The 25200-nt window shown below is 36.0% G+C and overlaps 2 protein-coding genes across 2 annotated transcripts; one reads left to right on the top strand and one right to left on the bottom strand.

Moving 5' to 3' along the window:
• Positions 1–436: 436 nt before the first annotated feature.
• Positions 437–2833, top strand: CSN8 (COP9 signalosome subunit 8). The gene is made up of 4 exons (XM_028306880.1): positions 437–582; positions 706–776; positions 1142–1326; positions 2298–2833. Exons 1-4 carry the CDS (start codon positions 529–531, stop codon positions 2546–2548), a joined length of 561 nt encoding a protein of 186 aa, XP_028162681.1. The 5' UTR covers positions 437–528; the 3' UTR covers positions 2549–2833.
• On the bottom strand, positions 2677–21116 carry kkv (hyaluronan synthase-like protein kkv). Its single transcript, XM_028306879.1, is given in 23 exon segments — positions 2677–3393; positions 5013–5158; positions 5267–5510; positions 5603–5770; positions 6550–6726; positions 7487–7639; positions 7716–7872; positions 7956–8197; positions 8273–8578; positions 8653–8820; positions 8934–9160; positions 9254–9454; positions 9537–9747; positions 9838–10100; positions 10180–10447; positions 10544–10764; positions 10845–11163; positions 11310–11509; positions 11872–12199; positions 12284–12316; positions 12319–12461; positions 12701–12945; positions 21025–21116. Coding segments are annotated over 23 exon segments (4704 nt in total). The 3' UTR covers positions 2677–3201.
• Between the last annotated feature and the right edge of the window lie 4084 nt (positions 21117–25200).

The following is a 25200-nucleotide window of genomic DNA, read 5'->3' as shown; positions in this document are numbered from 1 at the left end:
AAATAACCTGAAATAATGATTCCTCATAGTGTAATTACTAATGTTTGTTTTACAACTTTTTCTAAAATTGAAGAAACAAAAAATTATCAACAGAAATGCCGTAAAATTTATCACTTTACACTTGTTAGCGGGTGGTCAATTCAGTGTGGTGTAATATGATTTATGTCCCATTACATCACTTTACACGAATGTAAAGTTGCCGTGCATGGCGATATAACTAGGTTTTTATTTAATTACGAAAAAACCACATGCTATATTTCCCAAACTGGCACACTGCCTAATTATATCTAACATTACCTTTCACCTAAAAAATATTTCACCAAGTTATCTCTAATAGCGACGAAGCAGGATTTTTTTTAACTTCAAATGCGATTTCCCAAAAATCACCATTTTCGACTTAACTCTGTTTTCACTGGGGGTACAGAGTTTTGACACTAATGACAACTGTACAGTGACATTTACGTACGCCGATTTTTCCCGTGTTGTTTTTGTTTGTTTGTATTTAGAAAGTAGATAATATTCAGCAAAATGATTACAAACTTTGATAAACTTTGTGCAGACTTGGAAAAACAAGAATTAGAGGTTAGTTTAGACAGACGTTAATTGCAGCAGCACTTCAAGAAATTCCACTTTTGGAGGTTATCTTCTTACTTTAATTTTCGATTTAGAACAATTAAATACATGCCAGTTTATATTTTTTTACAGGCTCCTACAGGTGTAGCATCGCCCTCAACATATGCACAATTGCTGGCCATATACTTGTACCAAAATGATTTGTAAGTAAACATTTTTAAAATGAAGCAGTTACAGTAACACACTTACCTACTAAGGAGTGATGGCATGTAGTTCATGCACTTAATCTTTTTGTTTCTATGTCTATTCTTTAATTGTATGGTGACTCAAACGTAACTTCTTCTGCATGTATGCTTATTAAGTCTAATAAAGGTATTAGGGTATACTTGAAACACTGAAATCTAACCCCACATACATTTCTCTAGGCGTAATAATCAAACTATAAGATCAGACAACTCAGTGCACAGTGGTGGTGTTATTTTATTTATAAAACCATTGTTCTTTTAAAATACAGATGCTAAAGCTTATTATAAACTTGATAAATCACCTACATAATTTAACATTCCAGGTGCAATGCCAAGTTTCTCTGGAAGAGGATACCACAAAACATTACGAGTAGCAACCCAGAACTAGCAGCCATATGGGCCATCGGACAGAAGCTTTGGAAGAAAGATCTAGCGGGGACTTACCATGCTATAGTAGCTTATAACTGGTCAGAACCTGAGGTGGCAAATATCATTAACGCTCTTGAAGGTATGTAGGATTAGAAGATTTAATTATGTTTTCATATTTTGATAATGTTGCTCAGATTTCTAGATTAATTCTAAACTAGCATATACTGCAAAATAGGCAATTACCTATTTTGTCATATTAGTGTTTTTTGATCAATTCTAAACTAGCTTATCCACCTTAGTCCACCTACAAGGTGGACCGACGACATCGTAAAGGTAGCAGGGAAGCGCTGGACGCAGGCCGCTACCAATCGATCAACATGGAAAGCATTGGGGGAGGCCTATGTTCAGCAGTGGACGTCCTGTGGCTGAAATGATGATGATGATGATGATGATGAAACTAGCTTATACTGCAAAATAGGCAACTACCTATTTTAGTCATATTAATGTGACAGGTCCTGGTGTCCTGGAGTATGTATGCTTCATACAATCCCTTTTTTTATTATAAATAACTAGCTTTTGCACGCGGCTTCACCAGCGCGACATTTAATTTATCACAGATCAAAATAAGTATAAATAATGGTTTGTATGCTTTGGGGTTTTATAAATAAGGTAGACTGAGCAATGAGAAACAATTTTTAATTTTCACTGTTTTAGGAAGAAATATCGTCAAGCATATTGGAACTATCAAGGACTGTACTTTCTATTATTTTACTTTACTACTATTTTACTTTTAGGACCATATTGTGTGTTATAAAGTTTTTTTATATATAAAATGCTATCCTTACTCCTTGTCTGTTGACCAAAATCATCATAGGTTCAGTAATAATACTTTAGATTTAGTAATAATATTTTATAAAATTTGATTTTCTATTTAAATGTAATAGAAATTATTTTATATTAAATAATGTTTTGTTGACAAATGACATACCAAGTCCAATATTATGGTTCTTAATTTATATAAGTTGTCTCTTTCCTATGGCCTTAATTATTACTGGGAAGAATTTTATTGTTAATCAAGAAAATAAATATGTTCCATTTCTATGTTCCCAGATAAAATCCGCGAGAGGGCCTTCAACCTGATTGGTCGTTCATACAGCTCCATATCAATTGACACTATTGTGTCCATGACTGGGCTCAACAAGGAAGCAGTGATGCACGCCTGCCACGACCGCAAGTGGACGATAAAGGAAGATGGAGTCACCGTGAACCCTGTCCCTCCCACACAACCTGCCCCTCTCCACACCTCTAGCGAAGACCAGCTGTTCAAGCTCACCGACTTTGTGTCATTCTTAGAAAATTAAGTAAGTCATTTAGTTTTAAACTTTTATTAAGTCATGCTGTATATCATTTCGTAATTTAAAAAAATAAACTGTAATTGTGATGTTTAATTAATTTAACAAAAGTATAGTTGGTAAAAAAGTAAACAATCTTTACAGTTTCCTTTTGTAATTATCATAAGGGTTGTCGTAAAAAGTACATTCTTAACTAATGTTTAGTGGCAGTGTACAATAAGTTCTTACTCTCTATCAATAAAGCTGTAAATTATCTAAAATGGTTTTGCAATCAACCTGCGTCATCGCTCAAAATAGTAGAGTACAAAGATATCACAAGCAATAATGACGTTTTGTATAATTAATAAAAAATTCGAAAGTCCATTAGAATTACTATTATATAAAATGAGTATCTACATTTGTTTAAGCTAGGTACTTTGTTTATAAGTACGTTTGGCAGCTCTAGGAAGGTGCACATAGTAGATAGTAACAGAAGACAATCACCTCCATGTACTTCATTTTGCTTACGCACACAGACGCGTGTCTCAGCGGGCGACATTCGCACTCGCACTGGTTTAGACTGGTTTACGACAGTCGTACGCGTCGTGTCCGTGAGCGTCACTTTATATGTAGATTGTCTTCTGCTCCTATCAATTTTGTTGAAGATGCGAATGTTCGCGAGCTCATGAATATCTCTGAAATGAGACTTGGTTCTGTCTTGGCTGCAGTCTCATGGAGTTGTTGTCTTCGTCGTCGCCCAGTGACGTCTCGTAGGCGCGGTTCACTTGCCCACCATTGGGCTCGGCGAACACATCCTTCACTGAAATGTTGGCGGTAGACGTTCGATGTCTTGGCACACCTAAATTATTGTTGAGCTGGAAGTAAATACCAATATTAATCAATACGAATAAAAGGTCGGACGGTCGTAGGACGTCATACTATGAGTAATCTCTCTATAACATGTAAAGCTCGATTACCACTGACTCAATCACTCACTCACTGATCAGAGGGCTTAGTGAGAGTTTACATCAAACGTTGTCACTAGCGAGCGCTACGCTACTAGAACGTAAACTCGGTAAACGTAAGATGACGGATTGTAACAAGCACTAACATCTTCATATATTTTTAATGCAGTCGATATCGAATGCGTTTGACCTAAACACACATTACCTCCCCAGGGCTATTTTTGGGGGGTTTAGAGGGGAGGGGGTAAGATGATACCTACTATACAGTGTGAGTCACGTTAAAGTGTACATATGAAAATAGATGAAATTAGACCTATTCTTATCGACAAAAAAGAGGTCAAAAATTTTTTGAGATTTTTTTTTTATTTTTTATAGAATTTTTTTTCTTCCAATTACTTATTGTTAAGAAAACTTAATAACTTTTAAACTAAGCGGTATATCCTGATAAAATAAAAACAGTAATAATGCTAAATAACAGGCGATACTAAAAAAATACATAAAGTACACAAAAAAGATCAACAAATAATAAAAAATGATACTTTTTGAAAAAAATCTGCTTTTAAATTCGTGTTTTTTTGGTTATTTGATAAATTTCTCCAAAAAATGCCCCTATAACCTGTCATTTTTATTACTTTGTATTATTCTCTATCGTATTACCTTCGTAAAACCAAAAATCGCATGTCTCTATCCCTATCACAACATTTGCTATGATCGTTTGAACAAAGGCCTGCCACAACATTATTCTCCGCTACAGGTAGAGACAATTTTAATTTTAACTAAAATGCTTATTTTACTTCGAAATCTTTTGTTTTTATTTGAAATCTAACTTGTCTTTATCAAAATTACAAATTTAGAGCCATTTTCAGTTTCGTTGTTAACGAAGCTTTGAATGGCGCGCCCGGAGAGGCTTAGTTCAAACGATCATTGCAAACGTTGTGATAGGGATAGAGACGTGTGATTTTTGGTTTTACGAAGGTAATACGATAGAGAATAATACAAAGTAATAAAAACGACCGGTTATAGGGGCATTTTTTTGAGAAATTTATCAAATAACCAAAAAAACACGAATTTAAAAGCAGTTTTTTTCAAAAACTATCTTTTTTTATTATTTGTTGGCCTTTTTTGTGTATTTTATGTATTTTTTTAGTATCGCCTGTTATTTAGCATTATTACTGTTTTTATTTTATCAGGATATACCGCTTAGTTTAAAAGTTATTAAGTTTTCTTTACAATAAGTAATTGGAAGAAAAAAAATTCTATAAAAAATTAAAAAAAAATCTCAAAAAAATTTTGACCTCTTTTTTGTCGATAAAAATAGGTCTATTTCTATAGTTACATCTATTTTCATATGTACACTTTAACGTGACTCACACTGTATTATTACCGTGATATCGCTATCCTTCGCGGGTCTATAGTTAGGTAGTAATTAGTTGATAGTTCCCTGTGCTGTCTCGTATTGAACATAGTAAATGTAATGGTTCTGCAACCAACTGTCACTGAAATTTTATCAGATTTTTTAAATTATTTACCATCCCTGTGACTCCATATTCGTTATTAGCACCGAGCGTCTGCATTTGTGACTTTCTTCGCTCAGCCATCACGGAATTCCGCCTAGTTTCTAAAGCCTTCAGTGTCTCGCGTCGTAACGTCATTTTTCTATTCAGCACTGGTGTTCCTGAAACATGAAAACCGGCATTATTATTTTGTCTTTGTATTATTGTCTATTGTCGATTTCTTCATTAATGCCATTGAAAAATCGACCTTAAAAGTTTCATAATTTTACCTGGCCCATCATTCGCATTCATATTGAAGAACCGCTTCTTGAACGCAACGTCCAAAGTGCCAATGTTCCTCTTCTTCTGTCTCGCTTTCTCTAAGTTATGGATTGTCTTTCTCCTTCCGACATTGTGCGGTCCTGAGCCCGAGTCGTTGTCGTAATCATCATCCAATCCGTTCAATTTCTGTAGATCCTTCACTATTGCTATTGCATTCTTATCTAATAGAGCATCTTGAGATAGATCTTCCGACTGTGAAAAGACGTGCAACGGTGCAATTAGTAAGATTATCGATAATTTAAAATTAATGTTATTGTACCTGCACATAAGTCAGATAATATTACCTTCTTTGTACAGAACCAATTCAATTCTGTAGATGCTAGGATATGCGATAGAGTTCCAAATCGATGGAACAACATAGCAGTGAATTGGATCACCAGAATCAATGCAAAGAAGAACACAAACACTAAACCGATTGGTTCCAATTGCAAATATTCCTTTGAGATTAATACCTGTAAGATGAATACAATATATTAGTAAAAGTACTGTTAAATAATTTTGATATAATGCAATTAGAATATGTTAAACATACACACATACAAACAATAATGATTTTGTAAATAACAAATGATATACAAATGACACAATAACATTAATACATATTCACTGCAACAGCTAATAATATTGTACTTTTCAAGTAAGTACATAATAACTATGTACTAATCTTGTTAAATAAGAACATACTATTTGCTGCGTTTGTAATGAACACATTGAAGACAAAGTAATTCCAATGTTATTCAAATCACCGGGTCTTCTGTGTTATACATATATTACAAGGGAAACCATTTACCCCGATACCGTGTTTAATAGAAGAAATTCCGCCACCGTAATAGACAGAACAGAAAAACATCTTTTTCTGTGTGTAGTACGAGTAGTGTGGAGTGCAATAAGTGGTAGTTGGGTGTGTTTACGAGTACAGGTTGCCAAGAATATTAATATTTCAGTAAATGACATAAATAACGCAATAGTATTTGCGCAATATACATTTACTTCACAGATAGAGGTGTGTTACGCTGCTAGTCAGCATTTCCGATACTCGGGTAAAAGGTCGGGAATTTAGAAGGGCTTGGATATTAATTAGAGTTTGTGTGGAAACATTAAAGTGACGCCCAGGTTGTAGTCTCCTATCGCCAGGACTCCATGCTGGTGTGCCATCCCAAGACAGACCGGTTAGAGGAAGGTCGTTAGACTTGTGAAGTGACACACAACCAGTGGTAACATTCGGCTGTACCTCGCCTGTTTCCTCGATGAACGTAATATTTGTCTTTATCCCCAAAGGCCAATCCACGTGGAGTTGATCTTTGTTGAGTTGTAATAAAAACACTATCAATATGAACAAAGCATTGAACATGACAAATGCGAATACTGATTTATTGCGAAGCTCTATCAAATCTGCTGCTATGCGAGCCTGTAAAATGTAATAAAAAAGCATATGTTTAATTAAATTGCGTCGGCATTCAAGGGTGACTGGGATGGAATCATCCGTGGAGCAAGGAGTTTTACATTGTAGATCTGTTGGTTGAAGTCCCGAGTCATCGTTGAAGGCCGATCGCTGTAAAGTTGACTCTCACGTTACCTCTTGCGTAACCTCGTCATACGTAATGTTAGTTTTAACTCCGAAGGGCCATTTAAAGTGAAGGTTATCCTTGTTCAGTTGGAGCAAGAATACAATGAGCACAAAGAGGGCATTGCACATAAAGAATGAAAAAACGGAAGAGTTTCTTAATTCTTTCAGATCTCTGGATATACGGGCCTAAAATTATGGGAAATTGGGTGTTAGCAGTGGAGGTTGAATGGAAACATAAAAGTTTGGCATACTGTTGAATGATTAGATACGATTTTAGCCTGACTTAAATGTTCCCAATCAATCTCAATTATACATTTACGTTATTACATTATAAGTCCAAATCCTGTAATAAAACACATTAATAAACATTTAAAAATCAAAAAATATTATGACACCAATCATTTCAGGTTTCAGATACATATAAGTATTTCTCAGCTGAAAGTATTTTCATAGTAGTATTTAATTGCTTGAAGTATTTTTGAGATAGGTATTTTATTTAATTTTTTTACTAAAATAGTTTACAGATGATTTCATGAACTCGTAATAGTATGAAGCAAAGTAAATGCTTCATACGAGTATTATTAAAATGGTGTCAAATTACCTCTTCCTCCTTGTTAGCATCAATGGGATACAAGTACTTATCAATAAGATCTTTCCAAAACTGTAGTTCAGAAGGACTCAAGAAGTCTACTTCTCCCTTTTTCAATTCGGGATCTTCAATCCAATAGGGATTTATCAGATCGTCTCTCCGTTCCTAAAACACATGATTGTTATTATTGTTGTCCTGTAAAATTAATCATCCTGTTGATTAATTGATCTGTTATTATTACCCTTGGTGACGTCGAGAGAGTATCTGTCTCAGAATCCGAATCATGCTCATCCTCAGGTCCTTCTGCTAAGGCATCTAACTGATGGTCGCCATTAGTGCTGCCACGGTGACCCACTGACAACTTTCTGCCTCTGTTCAAACCATGTGGGTCTACAGTCCTATAAACAAAATTTGGTTACAATAACGTCTGTGAAAACTAAACGAATACCTACGTGTTTAAAAAATAATATTATCTTCAAACCTTTCTACTACATCCAATTTCTTTTCCAACTTTTCTAATGTAGAGGCAATGTGTAAAAGTTGCACTTTCTCTTCATTTCCTTTGGGATGTGTGCAGAACATACATTTGAAAAGGCCAGCAAAAGAAAATTCGATTGATCCTTCATCTTCGTTGTTATTGACTCCTTGCAAGAAACCTAACAATGACTTTTGTTTGGCCTTTTTCTTAGCCTCCTCAGCATCTTTCTTTTCTTGTTCGATTTCCTACAAAAACATTTATTTAAATACGTGAACGTCGTTATATTGTTTATCCTAATCTCTAATTGAGACTTTTCTTACCTTTTTCGTTTTCTTAGTCTGTACTTCACGCGTACCCCATGATACTACGTTCAGATTTATAACAGAGTACAAAATCAAAAGCAAGTACATAGAAGGTATAGATAGCAGATAAATGATACCAGGTACAATACACCAAAACTCTTGCGGATGCAAGCAAGCTGCTATAAAGAATGAACTTGAGAGAGCTATCAAGAAAATAGCTGAGGGAGAACCGATACCGTCCTCGCCTAACTGTAGAGCAGTACCCACGATTACAGCCATCATTATCATAGCGTAGGCTGTCGATAATATCTGAGCCACCAGTAACTGAAATAAACACAAGAATGAATATCATAAGGATAAGAAAGAAAAACTAAAAAGAGAAGAAAAAAAATGTTTACCTGAATTTCGGATTTCATCGTGAAGCAAACAAACATAAAGGTCATAATAGGGTACAGGTTGTATTCAAAGGAAGTCCAATTGTCGATTCTGAAGGCAGCCACGAAAGCTCCCACCAACATAAGAAATATGGTTCCGGGACCCAAAATTGTTCCACCCATCAACATCATCTAAAAATAAATTAATTGCCGATTAAATTACCATTACTAAATCGTAATCATTAATTACATTAATAATTAATTTGTTGCTAATTATAAATGGTATTTGCGAAACAGGTAATTACTTGGTAAGCGATGTAAGGCGTAGAAATGTTATCGTTGATTTTAATCGTGTGCTTGTAATCGACCAGTAGATCCATAATGTTGGCAATAGTGGAAGGCACCCATCGACGACGTTGGTTGTAGAATTCACTGAAACCTTCTGGACAATGCGTGTAGGCATCCGATGCAGCTGAATACTCTACTCGATAACCACGTTGCAGTAGAAGCGTACACAACCATCGATCTTCCCCTGAAAAGTGAAAGTAAACAATCGATTAACATTGATTTCGAATGAATACAGAATTAAGTAAGTAAATTCAAAATAGACTCGACCAATACATACCTTGATCGTACTGTACGTAATGCCTAGCCTCGTCGGATCGTAGAGTATACTTTTTCATAACGTTGTCGTCCATAAGAGCCTTTCCTCTGAAGAGTGAGAAACATCCAGGGCTACAGAGTACACAGCCAATCATATGTTCAGTCGCCTTTTGCAGCCAATGACCAATAGCGTATTCGAACATCTGATACCACACCATAGGGCCTAGAAGATGATTTAGATGTCAGATCACATGAACTAAATTCAATAATTACTGTTATTGGTAGAGTTTTAGATGTCATTTTACCAGAGCCAACAGGATGAATTCGTCCACAAGCAGCACCAAGATTTTTGTTCTTCTTCATCAAGTCGATAAGCAGTCTCACAGCATGCGGTTGGAAATCAATGTCCCCGTCAAGAGTTAGCAAGAATGTATTTTCGGCCATCACTTCTTTTCGATCGACAGATATGGGTAGTTCCATCAAACGGTGTCCAAGTAAATAGTACATGTACATGACCTGGAGATAAAAGACGCATGAATAAGAAATAAAGCTTGGAACAGAATTAATATTCAGATTTTAGATTATATTGGGTTCGTGGTCAGATACCTGAGACCAACGTTTCCTGTGTCGGATCTTTCCTTTGTCTTTCAAGTGACAGATCATTTTTGTTTTACCCGGAAGTACCCACGTCAACCTTCCTCCATACGGTGCTGGATATTTCTTCGGTGGTCTAACTCGAATGTTCGTTTGGTGAACTTCGGAAGCAGCTTCGTCGATAGTGTCCACTAGAAGTTTTACGAATCGATTCACTTGGGAATCGTCGTCACTGTGGTCAGAAATTTCAAATGCGTCATCTAAAAAGATATGAGCTGAAAAGGAATTTAATCGATTAGCATTTTTTTAGCTTTGATTATATTACTAATAAGTTACAATTTAAAGTATATTTACTTTCAAATTCATAATAATCAGGATCTACTACTCGTAAATACTTTTGAGCGACCCGGCGAGCGCACTGATCTTCATCCAAACGAAGAATAGACTTCAAGAACTCCATCATCTCATCTTTCGTTTCGTGCCACATAGTGCAGCAAGCGTATATTCTCGTGATCTGATCTGACGACTTCACTGTTTTCGGAGTTGTACCCGTGTTATCCGTATGCACTGATATTGTTTCATAGTATTCGTCACCTTTCTCTTTTTCTATTTCGGCAAGGTCCTGAAATCATTATTTTATGACATTGTTAAATTTTGGATGCTTAAAGTTATGAAAATTAAATAAGTTAAACGCTTTAAATATAATTTAAAGTATTACCTCAGTCTTAACGTCCTTTTGGTCGTCTCTCTTTCGATTGAGTGCCATGCTCTGGTCTATCAGTAACCCGTTGTACATTGGGATTATAAACAACTTTTCCGTTGATGCCAAACGTTCAGCTTTGGGCGTCCAAATATGTATAGTAATCCACGTTTGTGACAGCAGCCAAAGTAACCACACCCAAGCCATTTGTCGTGTAATGAAATCACTTAGAGTGAAAACTACAATAAAAATAAGATATATTAGAATACGTAAGCTAGTTGTGACAAGCACAAATGGTTACACTTTATCAAATAATTACCTGGTGGACTTTCATAGAACAGATAATCCGGAACCGTTCCATGGAAGAAACATGTATCACCAGTTCTCAATCCACAAGCTGCTATCAAGAAATTAACTACTAAAGGAATGACCAGATTTATAGGGAAAGCGTAACTGAAGCCCTGAATGAGGATTTTGCAGGCGAACTTTCCGAAGATGTAACAGAAATAAGCTGCGAATATCTGAATAAGCATCACGTAGAATGCAGATTTGTATACAGCTGGGACTTCGACGGAATCTCCAGTAAGCGTCACATTCGCTAAGTCTGGGATAATGGTACCACCAAGCTGAGCTTGTACCTGGAACAAAATTACAGCATTTAAAAAATATATCAATACTTAGATCAATTGTAAATTCCAGTAATTTCTGATGAAGCAGAAACCTAAATTACTTGAAGTTATGTACAGAAAGGGGAAGTAAGATAAACTAATTAAACTAAACAAACCTCTTCAACTACTATGTTGTGTGGCCCGAATCCTATGTTATACATTTGGAAGAACATTGATGGCTCGTCGCCCTCCATCCATATACTGAAGAGAATGCACATCAAGAACAACAGGACCTTCCAAACAGACATGAATCGGTAAATGTAGTATCTTGAAACGTTCAACTCATCTTTTAGTCTGCCTAAGCTTTTTATTACACCTGAAATAAAAAAAAAAGTCATAAAAATTATGTTATCCTTTAATTTTGTTGGGTATACCTATACAAGGTTACAGTAGGCTAAAAGTTAAACAGTGAATTCAGATCAAACTCTATTTTCAGACTTCAGGAAATGGAAAATGAAAATGACTATTTTCTATGTATCGCTGTTGGTTAAGTAGGCTAAAAGTTAAACAGTGAATTCAGATCAAACTCTATTTTCAGACTTCAGGAAATGGAAAATGAAAATGACTATTTTCTATGTATCGCTGTTGGTTAATTTAAATAAATTATCGTCCCAGAAGCATGATCTGAACCATGCTTAACTTTTTTCCTACTTGTGTAAATAATGATGAAAACCTTACCAATTGGACTTTGCCGTGTGACATAATTCTCCCACCAACCCAACGATATGCATAAGGAAGCCACTGGAATGAGCCATAACACCGGTTTATCTTCAGACAGCGGCCACGCAATAAAACCAGTGACTTGCGCTACAATTGCTGCCATGTCCACGATTACTTTCACGAATCTCTTACTGTCACGCGAATTCCTAGACAGAAGTCCCAGAATGGCTGGTACAACACAGAGGCAGTTGGTTAACATAGCACCCTTTACGACGTCAAGCTCGGGCAGTATCACGAAGAATAAGAGGGCCATTCCTATAGTATGTAAAGATTCCGCTATAAATACCTGAAAAAAACACCAACAGTTTAATAACAATTATATAAGAAAACGATAAATAAGTACGAGGAATATTTCATTGGTTTTTCTTACCACAACAAACTGCGTGAACGAAGGTNGAACGAAGGCCTCTTCGAAGACTTGAAGAAACAAATTCTGACTGATCGGATGAGCGTTCCTATTTCAGGGATCGCAAAGGCCGCCAATATGGCCCACATCCACGCTACTCGCTCTTCGTCTGGTAAACTCACTACAAATTGCTTATCTCTACCTGAAATTTGAAATACAGTAGGTATAAGTTTCGATTTCGTAATAAAAACACATGAGCATAATTTATTACGAAAAAAAATCACAAACACGATAATGTTAGTCGATAAGTTTGCGCTACCTAAGAAGTTAGAACTACCATCTTATTAGATGACTCATTGAATTGTATTTGATAGGTTGGACTGTCCACTAGTTAATAAAGGCGCCGAGGTACTTAAAATTGAAACAAAAAACATCGCTTACCTAAATTCCTATTACAATACGCTAACCGGCGGTCTTTCCTGAGCTGTGACGTCATGAAGAGCACAGTGCCCTTGGCTATGACGCCAGATGCAAGCACCACGATGAAGGTGACCAAGTACGCCAGGACTTTGAGTAAGCGGACCGTGCACTCCAACCATTTCTGCGTTTCCATGGAAACACTGTCCTGCTTCGGCGGGAACTCTCGGAACACGTCCCATCCTTTCGTCTCTTGTACTGTTCTTTGGCTGGAAATTGAAAATAAATGCGAGTGAGTATACTGGGATTGTTATGATAAAGGGGAAAGGGCAAATACATTTGCCAACGTATGCGTGTGTTCTTTGGACTAATTGGATGGTAAGAAAAGCACAACAATACCGCGTATTCAATAGAGCTGCAAATTGGCTCGTTAACGATTGCGTAAAGCTACTTTTAAATCATATTATTTGATCGAGCCTATTTATCAAATTAGTGAAGTAAATACAACCACGTAAGAGTTTCATTATTTTGCATTATTTTGTATCAAGTATTCAATTGGTAAGTACTGTTCTCAGTAAGCATTTATATCGTTTTACTATTGTTCTTAGTTTTTACACCTGCACGCTACATATGAGCGCAGACGGTATTGAAGCAAGAAAAACAACTTTCACACGGCAATCAGCGAGAGAGAAATCCGAGGCAACGGTATGTAGTGTAGCTCGGTAACGTGGTACACTTCCTTCCGATACACTTCCGAGTAACCTTGAGCTTTTTACCGTAACACCTCATAATGTTTTGGTTACGTGTTTGTTACGTTTGAGGAAGAATGCATGTAAAAAAACGTAAAAGAATATTTAACATTTTCTTAGCTTTTCTTATATTAGTGCCTAACTTTTTCTACTATTATCACTGCCGACAGCTACAATGTGTGTAATTATTTAGTTATTCTCTTCACTTGACAGAGTCTTAACATCATTCCATTGTAAATTAAGAAAACACGTCCATTCACATGGCATGCAAAATAGACGTTGCGATAAATGAAGGTGTAACTCTCTCACATCAAGTAAAAAATAATGCGTCATTATTTTTAATGTTTCTTAATGAACTTTACCGAAAACCTTTGGGAAATATTATATTCTTTTCTTAAATTAATGCTAGAAGCATAGTGTTAGTCCAAAATTTGTGAAATTTTGAAATAGATGCCGCAACGCATACACATTCGTGGCTTAGTGCAGCGGCCGCTAAAAATAAAACCTTGTTTGTTAATGGTTAAAGGCAATAAATGTTTTATTTTAATTTACTTTAAATCAATAACTATTTTGGGTACAATCGTTCTAACATGAAATGACTACAATCAATAACAAATTACATTCGATTTATCACACTACGTAACTACGTTACTTGTTGTCTTAACAAATTCCCATGATTTAAGCATTTCTTTTATCCGTAGCAAAACCGTTACGAATTGACGTTATACATTTTTACAAAATAATTAATTATAGGGTATAAACATTCATTTCATTGTTAAGGCTTTTTACAGGCTTACTTTGGGAACCTTTACATTGAACGTATTGAAACTTAAAAAGTGTACTTGAGTTTTCGTAGCATATTAAATTACTATATACTTTTTGTGTCACTTGTAAATGCCAATGTTATTAACATTGTGCTCATTTCACCCACAAAGTAATGTAACCTACTATTTATATTGTGGTAACGCGGCGTGATCTGTCTATCAAGTGTTTTGCCTAACCATTCGTAGGACATCTTAGCTCTTGACTCGAGGCGGCCGTTGACAAGGCTATGGGTAAATAAATACAGTAACATTAACATTGCTTAGATGATAACAAGGTATATTGTTAGGGGCGGCTCATGGTTTCGACACGGCCGTTGTCGTTGTGACAGTGGTGTTTACGTAAGGTAGGTAACGGAGCGGGCACGCTGTAACCCAATTAGACGTTGCAGCTACCTTGCGCGTTCGCCCATACCCTAACATACGACATTCAAGACTTGCAATTATTATGCACATCGAGTCAAAATTTCATTATTTTTTCAAGCTAATTCCAAATAAAATAACGCGGTGAACGGTAAATCACAAATCGGTATTTAAGTAATTGGAAAGAATTTGCTCTACATACGTGTTTATACTGAATTCAAAGTAAATGCTTCATTGACTCGCAATTATGTGCCTAGACAAAATAAAGTTTTGCAGTTTTCAAATCATAAAATATAAAATACCGAAGAATAAACAAACTTGTGGCGCCATCAGCAGTTGCTTTATTGGTATGTCGCATCATCGCATGCCTTAATTGTAATAGAAAGTTGAAGGTGATGATAACTGTTATTTGTAACGATTCGTGATGTACATAATTTTTCAGATAATTGTATATTTTTATACAATTCATTATAAGTAATTAAGTAAAATACTGACCGTTAACTCTCTAGTGAAAATTGGTAATAGTGCTAAAAGTGCGTAGAGCTGATTAAATCATCCGTTGAAGTGTGGATTTTAAGTGCGTTAAGTGCCATTTTTATTACAGAATTTCTATAACTCAATGAAAAATTGCTTAAATACACTTATAATCTTTGATTGGCATGCGGAAATTACAGAATATCTTACAAAGCTGAACTGATTGGCGCAAATTGATTCGATTCGTAATCTAGTAACCGAATTACCTGTAAATACTGGCGTAGTGTAAAGTACCATTGCTATAAATAGAATTGTTGTTATTCGCCACATAAACAGGCTCCTCTGGCTCCTTTTCACAATATGTCCCTCGACCGCGCTCACTCATTTTCACCGATTTTCACTCAGCCATTTGAAGAAATTTCACTTTGCGATAGAGAAAATAGCGACACATCACTTCACAAGTTTTTGAGATTTTTAGACATTTCTTTTTTGTTTAAACTGAAGAAGATGATTTGGAATGTGTCCTGTTTGAACGGTTATTATTCAATAACTCATCGTTCGTCAGTTAGGACAGCAAACGGAGCGATCGCACTAACGACTGGGCCGCACGCGCCGGCCGCAGCGGACAGTGATACGCTATTGTATACCAAGTGCCGCACGGACAAAATGTGAATATTAATAAACTTACTCCACTTGGGAGATCTATGCGAAAAAGACAAATAAATACCACACGATATACTTACTAATTTCTCTTTATTAGGCCATAGATCGTTAATTTATCGAGTAGATAAACCGCCATGAAAAACTTAGTTGAAAATGGGAAATAAGATTTCATAAGGCTATAAAAAATATGTAAGGAAGGTTAATTAACGTTTTCTCATGTTTTTCTGTCTACATTGCCAATTAACATTACGTAGGCGTAGCTGCAGCGTCAATTACCTAATTAGCTTATCTTATAAATTAAGAAGTTTAATAAAAAAATGACCGTTTTGTTGTCTAAAGTTAAGCGAATGTTTTCCATTGTGTGGCGAGTTCTTCGTTCTGCCGCAGTGGCCATGTGAAATTATATTGTTGGATCGGTAATTACGATAGTGGTCCCGTACGCGGACTCAAATGAAAGTAACTTTTTATAAGTTGTTTGTACGTTAACAACATAGGTGTTACTTGTCTTTACTGCATACGTAATAATTACTACCATTTAAAAAAGGCCCATCATCGTTTTTCAGTTAGTCTTTATTTATTTTATCTTCATCTCTACCAATAACTGATCACTGCAAGTAATTTAATTAAACTTTTTTCGTAAATAAAAGTTGACAAAGAATCCTGAAAGTGCTAGTTGAATATGATATCACCTACCTACTCACATTTGTTTATAACAATCTTTACAGTGTACGATGCAACAAGGCCAATTTTAACTAAATCTACTTTAAAAACCTAATATACCTAAGTGATTTACTGAACTCGTTTTGACTAGTTTAACAGGATTTTGTAAAACAACGTTGCCACCCAATCGAAAATCGTGGCATAATAAATTGCAGTGACCTTCCTATCACACGATCCAGACTAGCGAGTGCTATGCTGTCTATACCTGTATTCTTATATAGATGCACGTCTCCAAACTGTTGATGTTTTTTTGGTTAAAACCCACATTAAATTGCAATCTATCTAGCCTGCTTCATTAGGTATTTTAATATGTATCACATATAAGATCGAATTGAGTGTTTATTTATTCTAAAAATGTCTAAAGAATGTGCTTAACATTGAGACGGGTTATTAATAGGCGTCTGAGCAGCGGCGCCGCGGAGCCTGCGCTAGCGCACTTCAACAATACATCGCTCAATGTCGCTCGAGCTCACGAAAACTTGCGAAAGCCTGACAAACGCAGCACACGCCGCTAGAGACAATGTTGAAATGCTATGATAAAGGCTGTCAATTCTTGACAGTTCACGGGCTAAGCGATAAGATCAAACTCTACAGGGTGTAGTAGTGGCTCGATGAGCCTAAATCTTGGGTTTCATGAGTGTTTCGGGGTATCGTAGGTATAAGTAACATACTCGATAATATACGGATACGGGGTAAAACTTGAACACTTACCTTTAAATTATTTACAAAGTGAAATAAAATTGCAACGTGAGAAATCGATAGTCGAAAAAAAACAAAAGAGTATCGAAATAGGTCGTCGAGAAAAAGAAGGCGGTTTTCTTAGTGGCCAGTGTCGCACGGCCTAGGCGTGTAACACAGGAGTAAGGGACAGTCTGGTGACTCTTTCAAACACTGAGTTCGAATTATACCAGTTCAAAAGCAGTAGAATTTCTTCTCGGAAGATTAAAAAGAAAACGAATAACATTGTGTGGGATGATGTTGATCTGAAAAAGCTTTGACTTTATAGACACTTGGTGTTAATAGAGAGAACGCCTACTGCTATTGGTTCTAAATTATAAGGTTTTTGGGCAAATTCGATTAAAGGAAGGTAGCGTAATCTGAAGAGATCTCTGAAGACACTCAACTCTACCACAATGTAAATGCAAAAATTACACGCAAACGCATATTTTTGCTTTCTCTGTTCACCTGCGAAAACATTACAAAATCACTTTTGTAACGTTTAATCTGATCTATGAATAGGTACATAATACAGTAGTTAACAGCATGACATGTTTAACCTCGTTTTTTACCTACTGTATTATGAAACTTACCCAGTATGTTGTAGGTAGTGATATCTCTAATCATTACCTACCGGATATACATATTTAATGAGTTAAGGAGTAGGACTAGATTTTATGTAGCTAACTATGCAAACTACATATTTTTAGTATTGCCTATAAAATGTTAAAGAATGAGCTTTGTTAAATTCTCCATACACAACGGAAGTTTTGGATTATCTATATATATAAAAATGAAACCCGTTTCGCGTTGTCACGGCATCACGTGTGAACGGCTGAACCGATTTCGATAATTCTTTTTTTTAAATGTTTGTGGAAGTCCAAGGATGGTTCTTACGGAAAAAAATATAAAGAAAATCTCTACGCTAAGGCGGTACGAAGTTCGCCGGGTCAGCTAGTTATTTTATAAAACACAGTTTTCATAGCTAGGAACTGAATTAGTTGTCAGTTTATTTCAATGAAAAAGTAGTTTAGCTAAAAAATTATGAGTGTCTTTATGTAGGAAGGTATAAAGAAATAGTACTTATGTAGTAACTAGCATACTCATACCAATACGAAAACACTAAACAGACGCAGGCCCTACAATGTAAAAGTCCAAACGTTTTTAGCATTAAGGTACTTAGTTGTCATGCAAAACATCACCTCCATGCTCATTTGCCCCATGCCCAGCGTGACCGAGGTCAACGACCGCCGTTGTTTGGGCGAGCTTACCACTTGATAGCTTCTTACGGATTTCCATGTCTGCTGCACTAATAATTTAGATATTACGTCACTAACTTGAAACCAATCTTTAGAATGGTCAGAAATATACAGTAACCAGGCATTAAGTGTAACACTAGATAGTCTCATGCCATACTTCATCGGACCGTTGTCATCCAATATTCAGATCACGGCTGACCCCACAAACGATGGCCATTCCCCATTTTAATTTAACCTTTATAACTTAACTAGTAAGATTAGTATTCGAAAGAAACGCTCGTTTTGAACTGGTACCGGAGTTCTCAGTCTGGACGTGACTAATAAGGTTTAAAAAATAAAACTTAATATTCTGGTTTACTGGTATCACGGTTCTGCCAAATCAATTCATGGAAACTTGAATATTGGCTATCTGTATGTTAATATGGTTGGTCTAGTAGGTAAATAATAGTTTTAAATAAACTAATATTATTCAATTTTTCGATATTGTAGAGTTTCTAACATATTCCTCACTGAATGTGGAATAAATCTATGATTTGCTTTCAGTGAACGTCGTTTTCTGCATCTCGCATCGTGTTTTGTCACTGGTCAGCGCCTAGACTGGTCTGAGCAGTAGAGTCTTGAGTTGTCTGAGGCCGCGAGCGAAGTGGGGCGCAAAAATGTGGCGCAGTCGATTGATCGAAAGTTGTGTCGTCAGAGTTGTCAACCTTGGCATTTGTGCGGGTTCCGGGCCCGGCGAGCGTGAGACGACCTCTGCTAGATAATGTACCAAAGCACCAGTATTCGTCTCGCCCATAAAAGTTTATTGAATTTATTCCTATACGTATAACGCTGACTTTAATGTTGTTGTAAGTCTTTGTTCTGACTGAAAACTTTATAATGTAGGCTCTATCTATACTGGAAATGAAGCGCAAATTAATCAATCTTGCTTGATTTAAGTAAATAACAAATTAGTGCATATCGTATTATTTCGTTTATCAAAAACTAAATACGCCCGATTTCTTTCTGTAAAAATTCAATCATGTAATGAATCTAAAATATATTAGTGCAAAAAGAGTTCTAGAGTTCTTAGTTCAACAATATAAAGAATAAATAGCTACCTTCTAAATCTTAAACCTTGAACAACGAATCAGTCACGCGCGCTTAAAGTCTTAGTAAAAGCTGTAACTAGTACTGTGCTGCATTGACCAGTCTACGTTTGACGTAACATTCAAAACCACGGTTCGTCGTTAAAAAGTAATAGCGGATGATGTCGAGATTTTCCGACAAAGGTTTTGTCGATTCATGTCGATAAAATCACAACGAAACGCGTGAGTGAGAGTAGTCGGAGAAGCGGAACTAACGCGTGTCATCTCGTCTCGAGACTTATTGCTCAAGAGCCAAGACTGATGGCTATATAATGCGTCACTACATGCCTCTCGATGCACCTTACTCAGGGCTTTGTTATGTGCACATTACTAGTTAATGTGGTGAGCCAATCTATATCGACATCGTTAGTCGCATTTGCACATTGAAATGAATTTGTAGTAACAATCTGAGGTGTCTCTGACGATTACTGCGAGTCTTCAACTAAGCTCCCGCAAATATACCTTAGAGTAAATAGCGAAAGCTCTCGCCAAATAAAACTACATTTACTCTACAGTCAAGGGTTTTACATTATGTACGTACATTGAATGTAATGCACAAATCCATTCGTCCATGGAATACCTAACTTATTCCCTTCTATGGGAAAGACTTAATTAACATCAGATTGCGGTCAAATATCTGCTTTTAGACACGAAATTGTGTTTTAGATTATTAAAAATCACTCGATTCTTGAACTCATTCCTTCTACTGAATATATCGCCATGCACTCTACCAAGCTTATCTTTAAGTCGTCTGAAATAAAGTGACGAAAGTGAAATTGTAAATGCGTCAATATCCGATTGCCTGTGACCTCAAGTCAAGTAGGAATGACCTAATCGCCTATAATTTGAGATAAACCGAAATTGACGCGGCGTTACGATGACGTGTCAGCGTAATTTTCAGCCTCCATGATGATGTCACTGCGCACAGAATCCGCTCCGCACATCTACGTAAGCGACCAACTGTATAGCTCACCCACACCGTTACAAAGTTTAGTCTCATCGACCTCCCAAACAGTTATGTAGGTACGAGTACCTACCTACAAAAACATTCATTCTTTCGTAGTAATTCACCAAAAACAATTTGGAAGTAAGTAAATTAAATCCTGTGATCTTTTGCAAGACGTTAACGTAAAATGTAATAAGTTTAGTGAAATAGAGTTTGATTATACCTACTTATACTCGTAATACCTCAATTTCATTATTTGGTAGGTACCTACTGAAAATCGTCAATCGTAATGTCTTGAAAGTAATTTGCATCTGAGGTAGAGCCTTAAATGAATTCTTACAAACTGTCTCATTGTAGTGTTCGTTCGTTTCAGAATGACTTCGACGGATTTCCAAGGATTTCCACGTCTACTATAAGTGTACTGCAACTTTATTTACAAGTAGGTACGGTGACGGTCTATAGTTAAAATAAAAATAATACTCTTATGTTTCAAAATACTGTAAGTAACTGACCTGCCCCCATAGATCTCATTGGCGAGCGGAGTAAGCTCGTCGTCGGAGTTGTCGCTTGCCTCTTCGCGGCGCTTCCCTCCTGACGCCGCCATCTTTGTTTACAACCCTGAAAATGAGAAAATATGACATTTAATATCATGATAGAAAAAGACGACCCCGAGTAACGGTTTGTCCCGACGCAGAAGAAGAAGTAGATTGTATCATATTATGGTAGAGTAAGGTCTATCAGTAACAGTTGATGTAAGTACCAAATGTACGCGTGCTTACTCGAGCTATATTTCTGTGATATTGCAATGCCTGAATTTCCTACAGTTAAAAAATAGCCCCTACCTGTTGTATATCATTTGTAAAATTTTAGGCTTCAGGGAATCATAAGTAAAGTAATAGGTAACAACTACGATTTTTCTATTCGAAGATTGGCAAATTGAATTACATAGATTTTTTTCAATAAATCATTACAGTAGCCTTTCAGGTACTGCTCCAGTTCTCACGATTAAACTTGCAAACGTGACCCAAGTTAATCGTGTCAAAATCAGTTCCCATTCAGTTAACAATTTCATTGTTCATATCAACATCATAAAGCAGCTAGTTAGAGAAATATTCGGAACGTTAAGTATCAACATTTGAAAACGTTAACGTAGTACCTACTTGAAGGTTTAGCAGTATTAGTATGGTCGTCGTCGTTTCAGCCGAAAGACGTCCACTGCTGGACAAAGGCCTCCCCCAAGGATTTCCAGAATTAGTATGGTAAGTACCTATTACTAATGTTGGTATGACGCGAGGTAAAACAATGATATGAAGGAAAAGCATAAAATTTTCGACACTTGAAGAAAATTCAAGTTTGAGTTTTAACATTGAAATTTTACTACGAAGTTTGAGTTTGAATCTAGTTATTAATTATTAAGCGTCGTTTCAAATATTATAAGTAGGTAAAACAATTTAATCCTGGTTCTATTTCTTGTATTAACTTTCATATGATTGACTCCGCGTATAGCTCCACAGTACATCCAGCGTTCAATAGCATTCTCTTCAGCTTTACTGGTTGATCCAAGGTACCTGCGTGAATCACTCGTATAATCAGCACGTCAAGCTATACAATGCAGTGTTTTATTCAATTGTAATAGGTGCTATTTTACATCAAAAATGTATAGTCTGATGTGCTGTCGACCGCACAAAGCACATTCCTCGCATGCAAGCCTCCGACCTTGCCGGTCGTTCATCCCTTGCACCAGTGGGTGCTTCGAAAAGGCACCATTTAAATTCAGGGCATCGCTTTGCTTTTTATAGCTTCAAATGCGTATGTAATTTCTTTTATGCAGAAGTACCTTATAAATTTTAGGACATCAAATATTTTCGTACACTATTCTCAGATTTTTTCCTTTACTTAATTTCCTGCTTTGTTACATTACTTTCTGAACACATTGTTAATTGAATCTAGTAAAAGCTACATGAATTTGAAATCCATCAATCCTTGGTTTCAGTGGGTTTCACTAACTTTTTAACTACTATAATCATCCATAGTTACGCACTATAGAAGTCGGAATTAAAACATTACAAACAAGGCAGATTTTCTTAATAAATCTTATTTACTCAGATATGCTTTGTGGTTTGTGGATAATAGAGCAAAGCCATTTGAGTAAATAAAACGACTGATTCATTTTTCTTGTTAAAATTAAAAATATAAACGGATAGACGTTGAAGTTCCATTGTTAAATTCGTAACCTCAGTCCACGAAAGGGGCCTTGATGCAGAACACCAAGGTCAATATCACAAAGTTTAAATCTCGCCCTTCCGAACGCTTTGTTATTTTTCAACGCAGGTTACGTTGATAAGTTATTTACTGATATAAAGACCAAGCTTTATTATTAATAATAACATCCAAACCAAACGCTGCAACGCTGTTATTTACGTTTTCATGTAGGTAGTAGCCAATTTAGAAGAAAATTCAGAAAAACATAGGTTACATCTAAAAAAATGACATAAAGGCTACCTTTTATCGCCAAAAAACTTTGAAAGGGAACCATTTATGTGGAAGATGCAATTTATCTTTTTAAGGGTCTTAAAATTAATATTAAGATGAGTAACAATAACTATGTTTTTGGTCATGAGTTATTAGACTTTATGATTGATAAAAACCACGCAAGGAAAGTCGCCGGCAGAAACAAGTTAAATAAAATTTTTAGTAAGCTTCGCTGCTGTAACTAACATCAGCTACTTTTGCAACGCAAACATTACTAAACACGCGATGATGATAACCTTTATGCAATACACATCATCACCTGGTTTTGTACGACTAGAATTCAATAGAAACAAGTTACATGAACAGTATTGTATACGTTTCAGTTTTATTGATACAGCTCTATGTTACAGTCAAAACCATCATCGGTCAAAACCACTTTTGACTGCAAAAATCAGCCAAAAGTTGTTTTAACTGATGCCCTTGGTCAATATCAGTTTTGACTGATTGTTCCAGTCAAAAGTGGTTTTGACCAAGGGCGTAGGCGTAGATCAAAACCACTCGTGACTGCAAAAATTAGTCACTTTTGACTGATTTTAACAGTCAAAAGTGGTTTTGACCGATAATGAGTTTTGACTGTAACATATATATTTTCATGTAGAGCCCTTTAGAGGCTGCAATAAAACACATTCCATTTTAGATCCGTACTGGCGCCGTTGTATCTATTGAAACTGAAACATTGTAACATTCATGTCTTATGCTTGCGATTATGGCCTCTATAAAGAGCGAATTAAGGCTATAACCGTTCAGACTGAATAGGTTCAGCGATAAGACCAGCGCAGGCGCAGGGCGCGAGGCCCAAGGTCAGCGACTTCGGAGGCTCTGACCCGCTGGACAATGGCTCGCCTACAAGCCTCCATTGTGCTATCTTATAATAGACAATACTTGAATTCAATCTCATAAAGAGTTGTACAGCTCACAACACCATATCTGTTCTTAAAGTATTCTATTTTTAGGCACGAATATTAATTACATAGTCTCTATACATAGAGTCTAAGAGACTACACGTCTAAACTCTAATCTTATCATTCGGTAATATTTTCAGTAAATCGTCATAAAAATTATCAATTTTGTAACAAGAAAAGACACGTTCGTATTACCTTCATCCTAACTAGGTAGGTAAGATATAATGTACGTTACTCATGTTAATTAAATTTCTCAAAAAATAGGTTCAATGTATCAGAATAAAGTTTAGTAACCCACAAATTAAGAACCGCAATGATAATATAGGTCGATGAACTAATTAAACTTAGCACTGTAAGTCCTTTGTACGAGGAAAAGACATAATGAACAAAACGTCTCTCGTTTCCGGAAAAAAGACGAAAATTAAGTGTTTTGGACAATGACCCCAAGTTTATATTTTTGCAACCTACGACTGGTATACCCTGATATTTAGGTACAAACACTTACATGCCTGTTATTTCAAATGCACATAGGTATTATATTTAATTTGTCACATGAATTACTTGATACCATGGACAAATACTTGTATAGTAAATGTTAAGGCTCGATCGTTCGTTACATTGTAAGATGCGAGTTGCACGTTAGATTTGAAAAGCCCCTCTCCTAATGACTATGCTAAATACAAACCACATGTTTAGAACATTATTTTGTACTAAGATGGTAGAGCAGGTTTGACAGTTAAAATAGTTTGTGGTCATGCCTAGAACAACAACTTAACTATCCATAAACACAGATGTAAGTAAGAATAACCACGTAAAATGTGTACCTACAATAATAAGTATACTTAATTGCTTTATAATAGAAATTATATAAAGCCCATTTGTTAAAACCCTGCCAATCAAGTTTTTGCCAGATCCTAATGAAGTTGTAGATAATGAGTTGATTAGCAGCAGTAATAGCGTAATCCACTTTCTAAAAGTAAGTACTTTAGTCACATTAAACACTGCTGTAACAAATAAATCAGAAAACTACGGGTTAACCTATTGGTTACAATCGATTCCAATATTTACAACGTATCAAAATAGGTTACGTCATAATCCAGTTTGCTAATGCTACGCGGCCAAATATTACTACCTATGTTCAAAATAAAACGTCAAAAGATNTGATACCACGGACAAATACTTGTATAGGTTAATGCTCGATCGTTACATTGTAAGATGCGAATTGCACGTTAGATTTGAAAAGCCCCTCTCTAA

This window comes from Ostrinia furnacalis, unplaced genomic scaffold (genome assembly GCF_004193835.3).
Source record: "Ostrinia furnacalis isolate ACB-3 unplaced genomic scaffold, ASM419383v2 OfSCF2054, whole genome shotgun sequence".
Lineage (NCBI taxonomy): Eukaryota > Metazoa > Arthropoda > Insecta > Lepidoptera > Crambidae > Ostrinia > Ostrinia furnacalis.
This window is presented reverse-complemented; position numbering and strand designations above follow the sequence as displayed.

Coding starts and splice junctions, on each gene's coding strand:
- CSN8 (XM_028306880.1), top strand. CDS start 529: ATGATTACAAACTTTGATAAACTTTGTGCAGACTTGGAAAAACAAGAA. Junction 583..705: donor TGGAAAAACAAGAATTAGAG/GTTAGTTTAGAC, acceptor ATTTTTTTACAG/GCTCCTACAGGTGTAGCATC. Junction 777..1,141: donor TACTTGTACCAAAATGATTT/GTAAGTAAACAT, acceptor TTAACATTCCAG/GTGCAATGCCAAGTTTCTCT.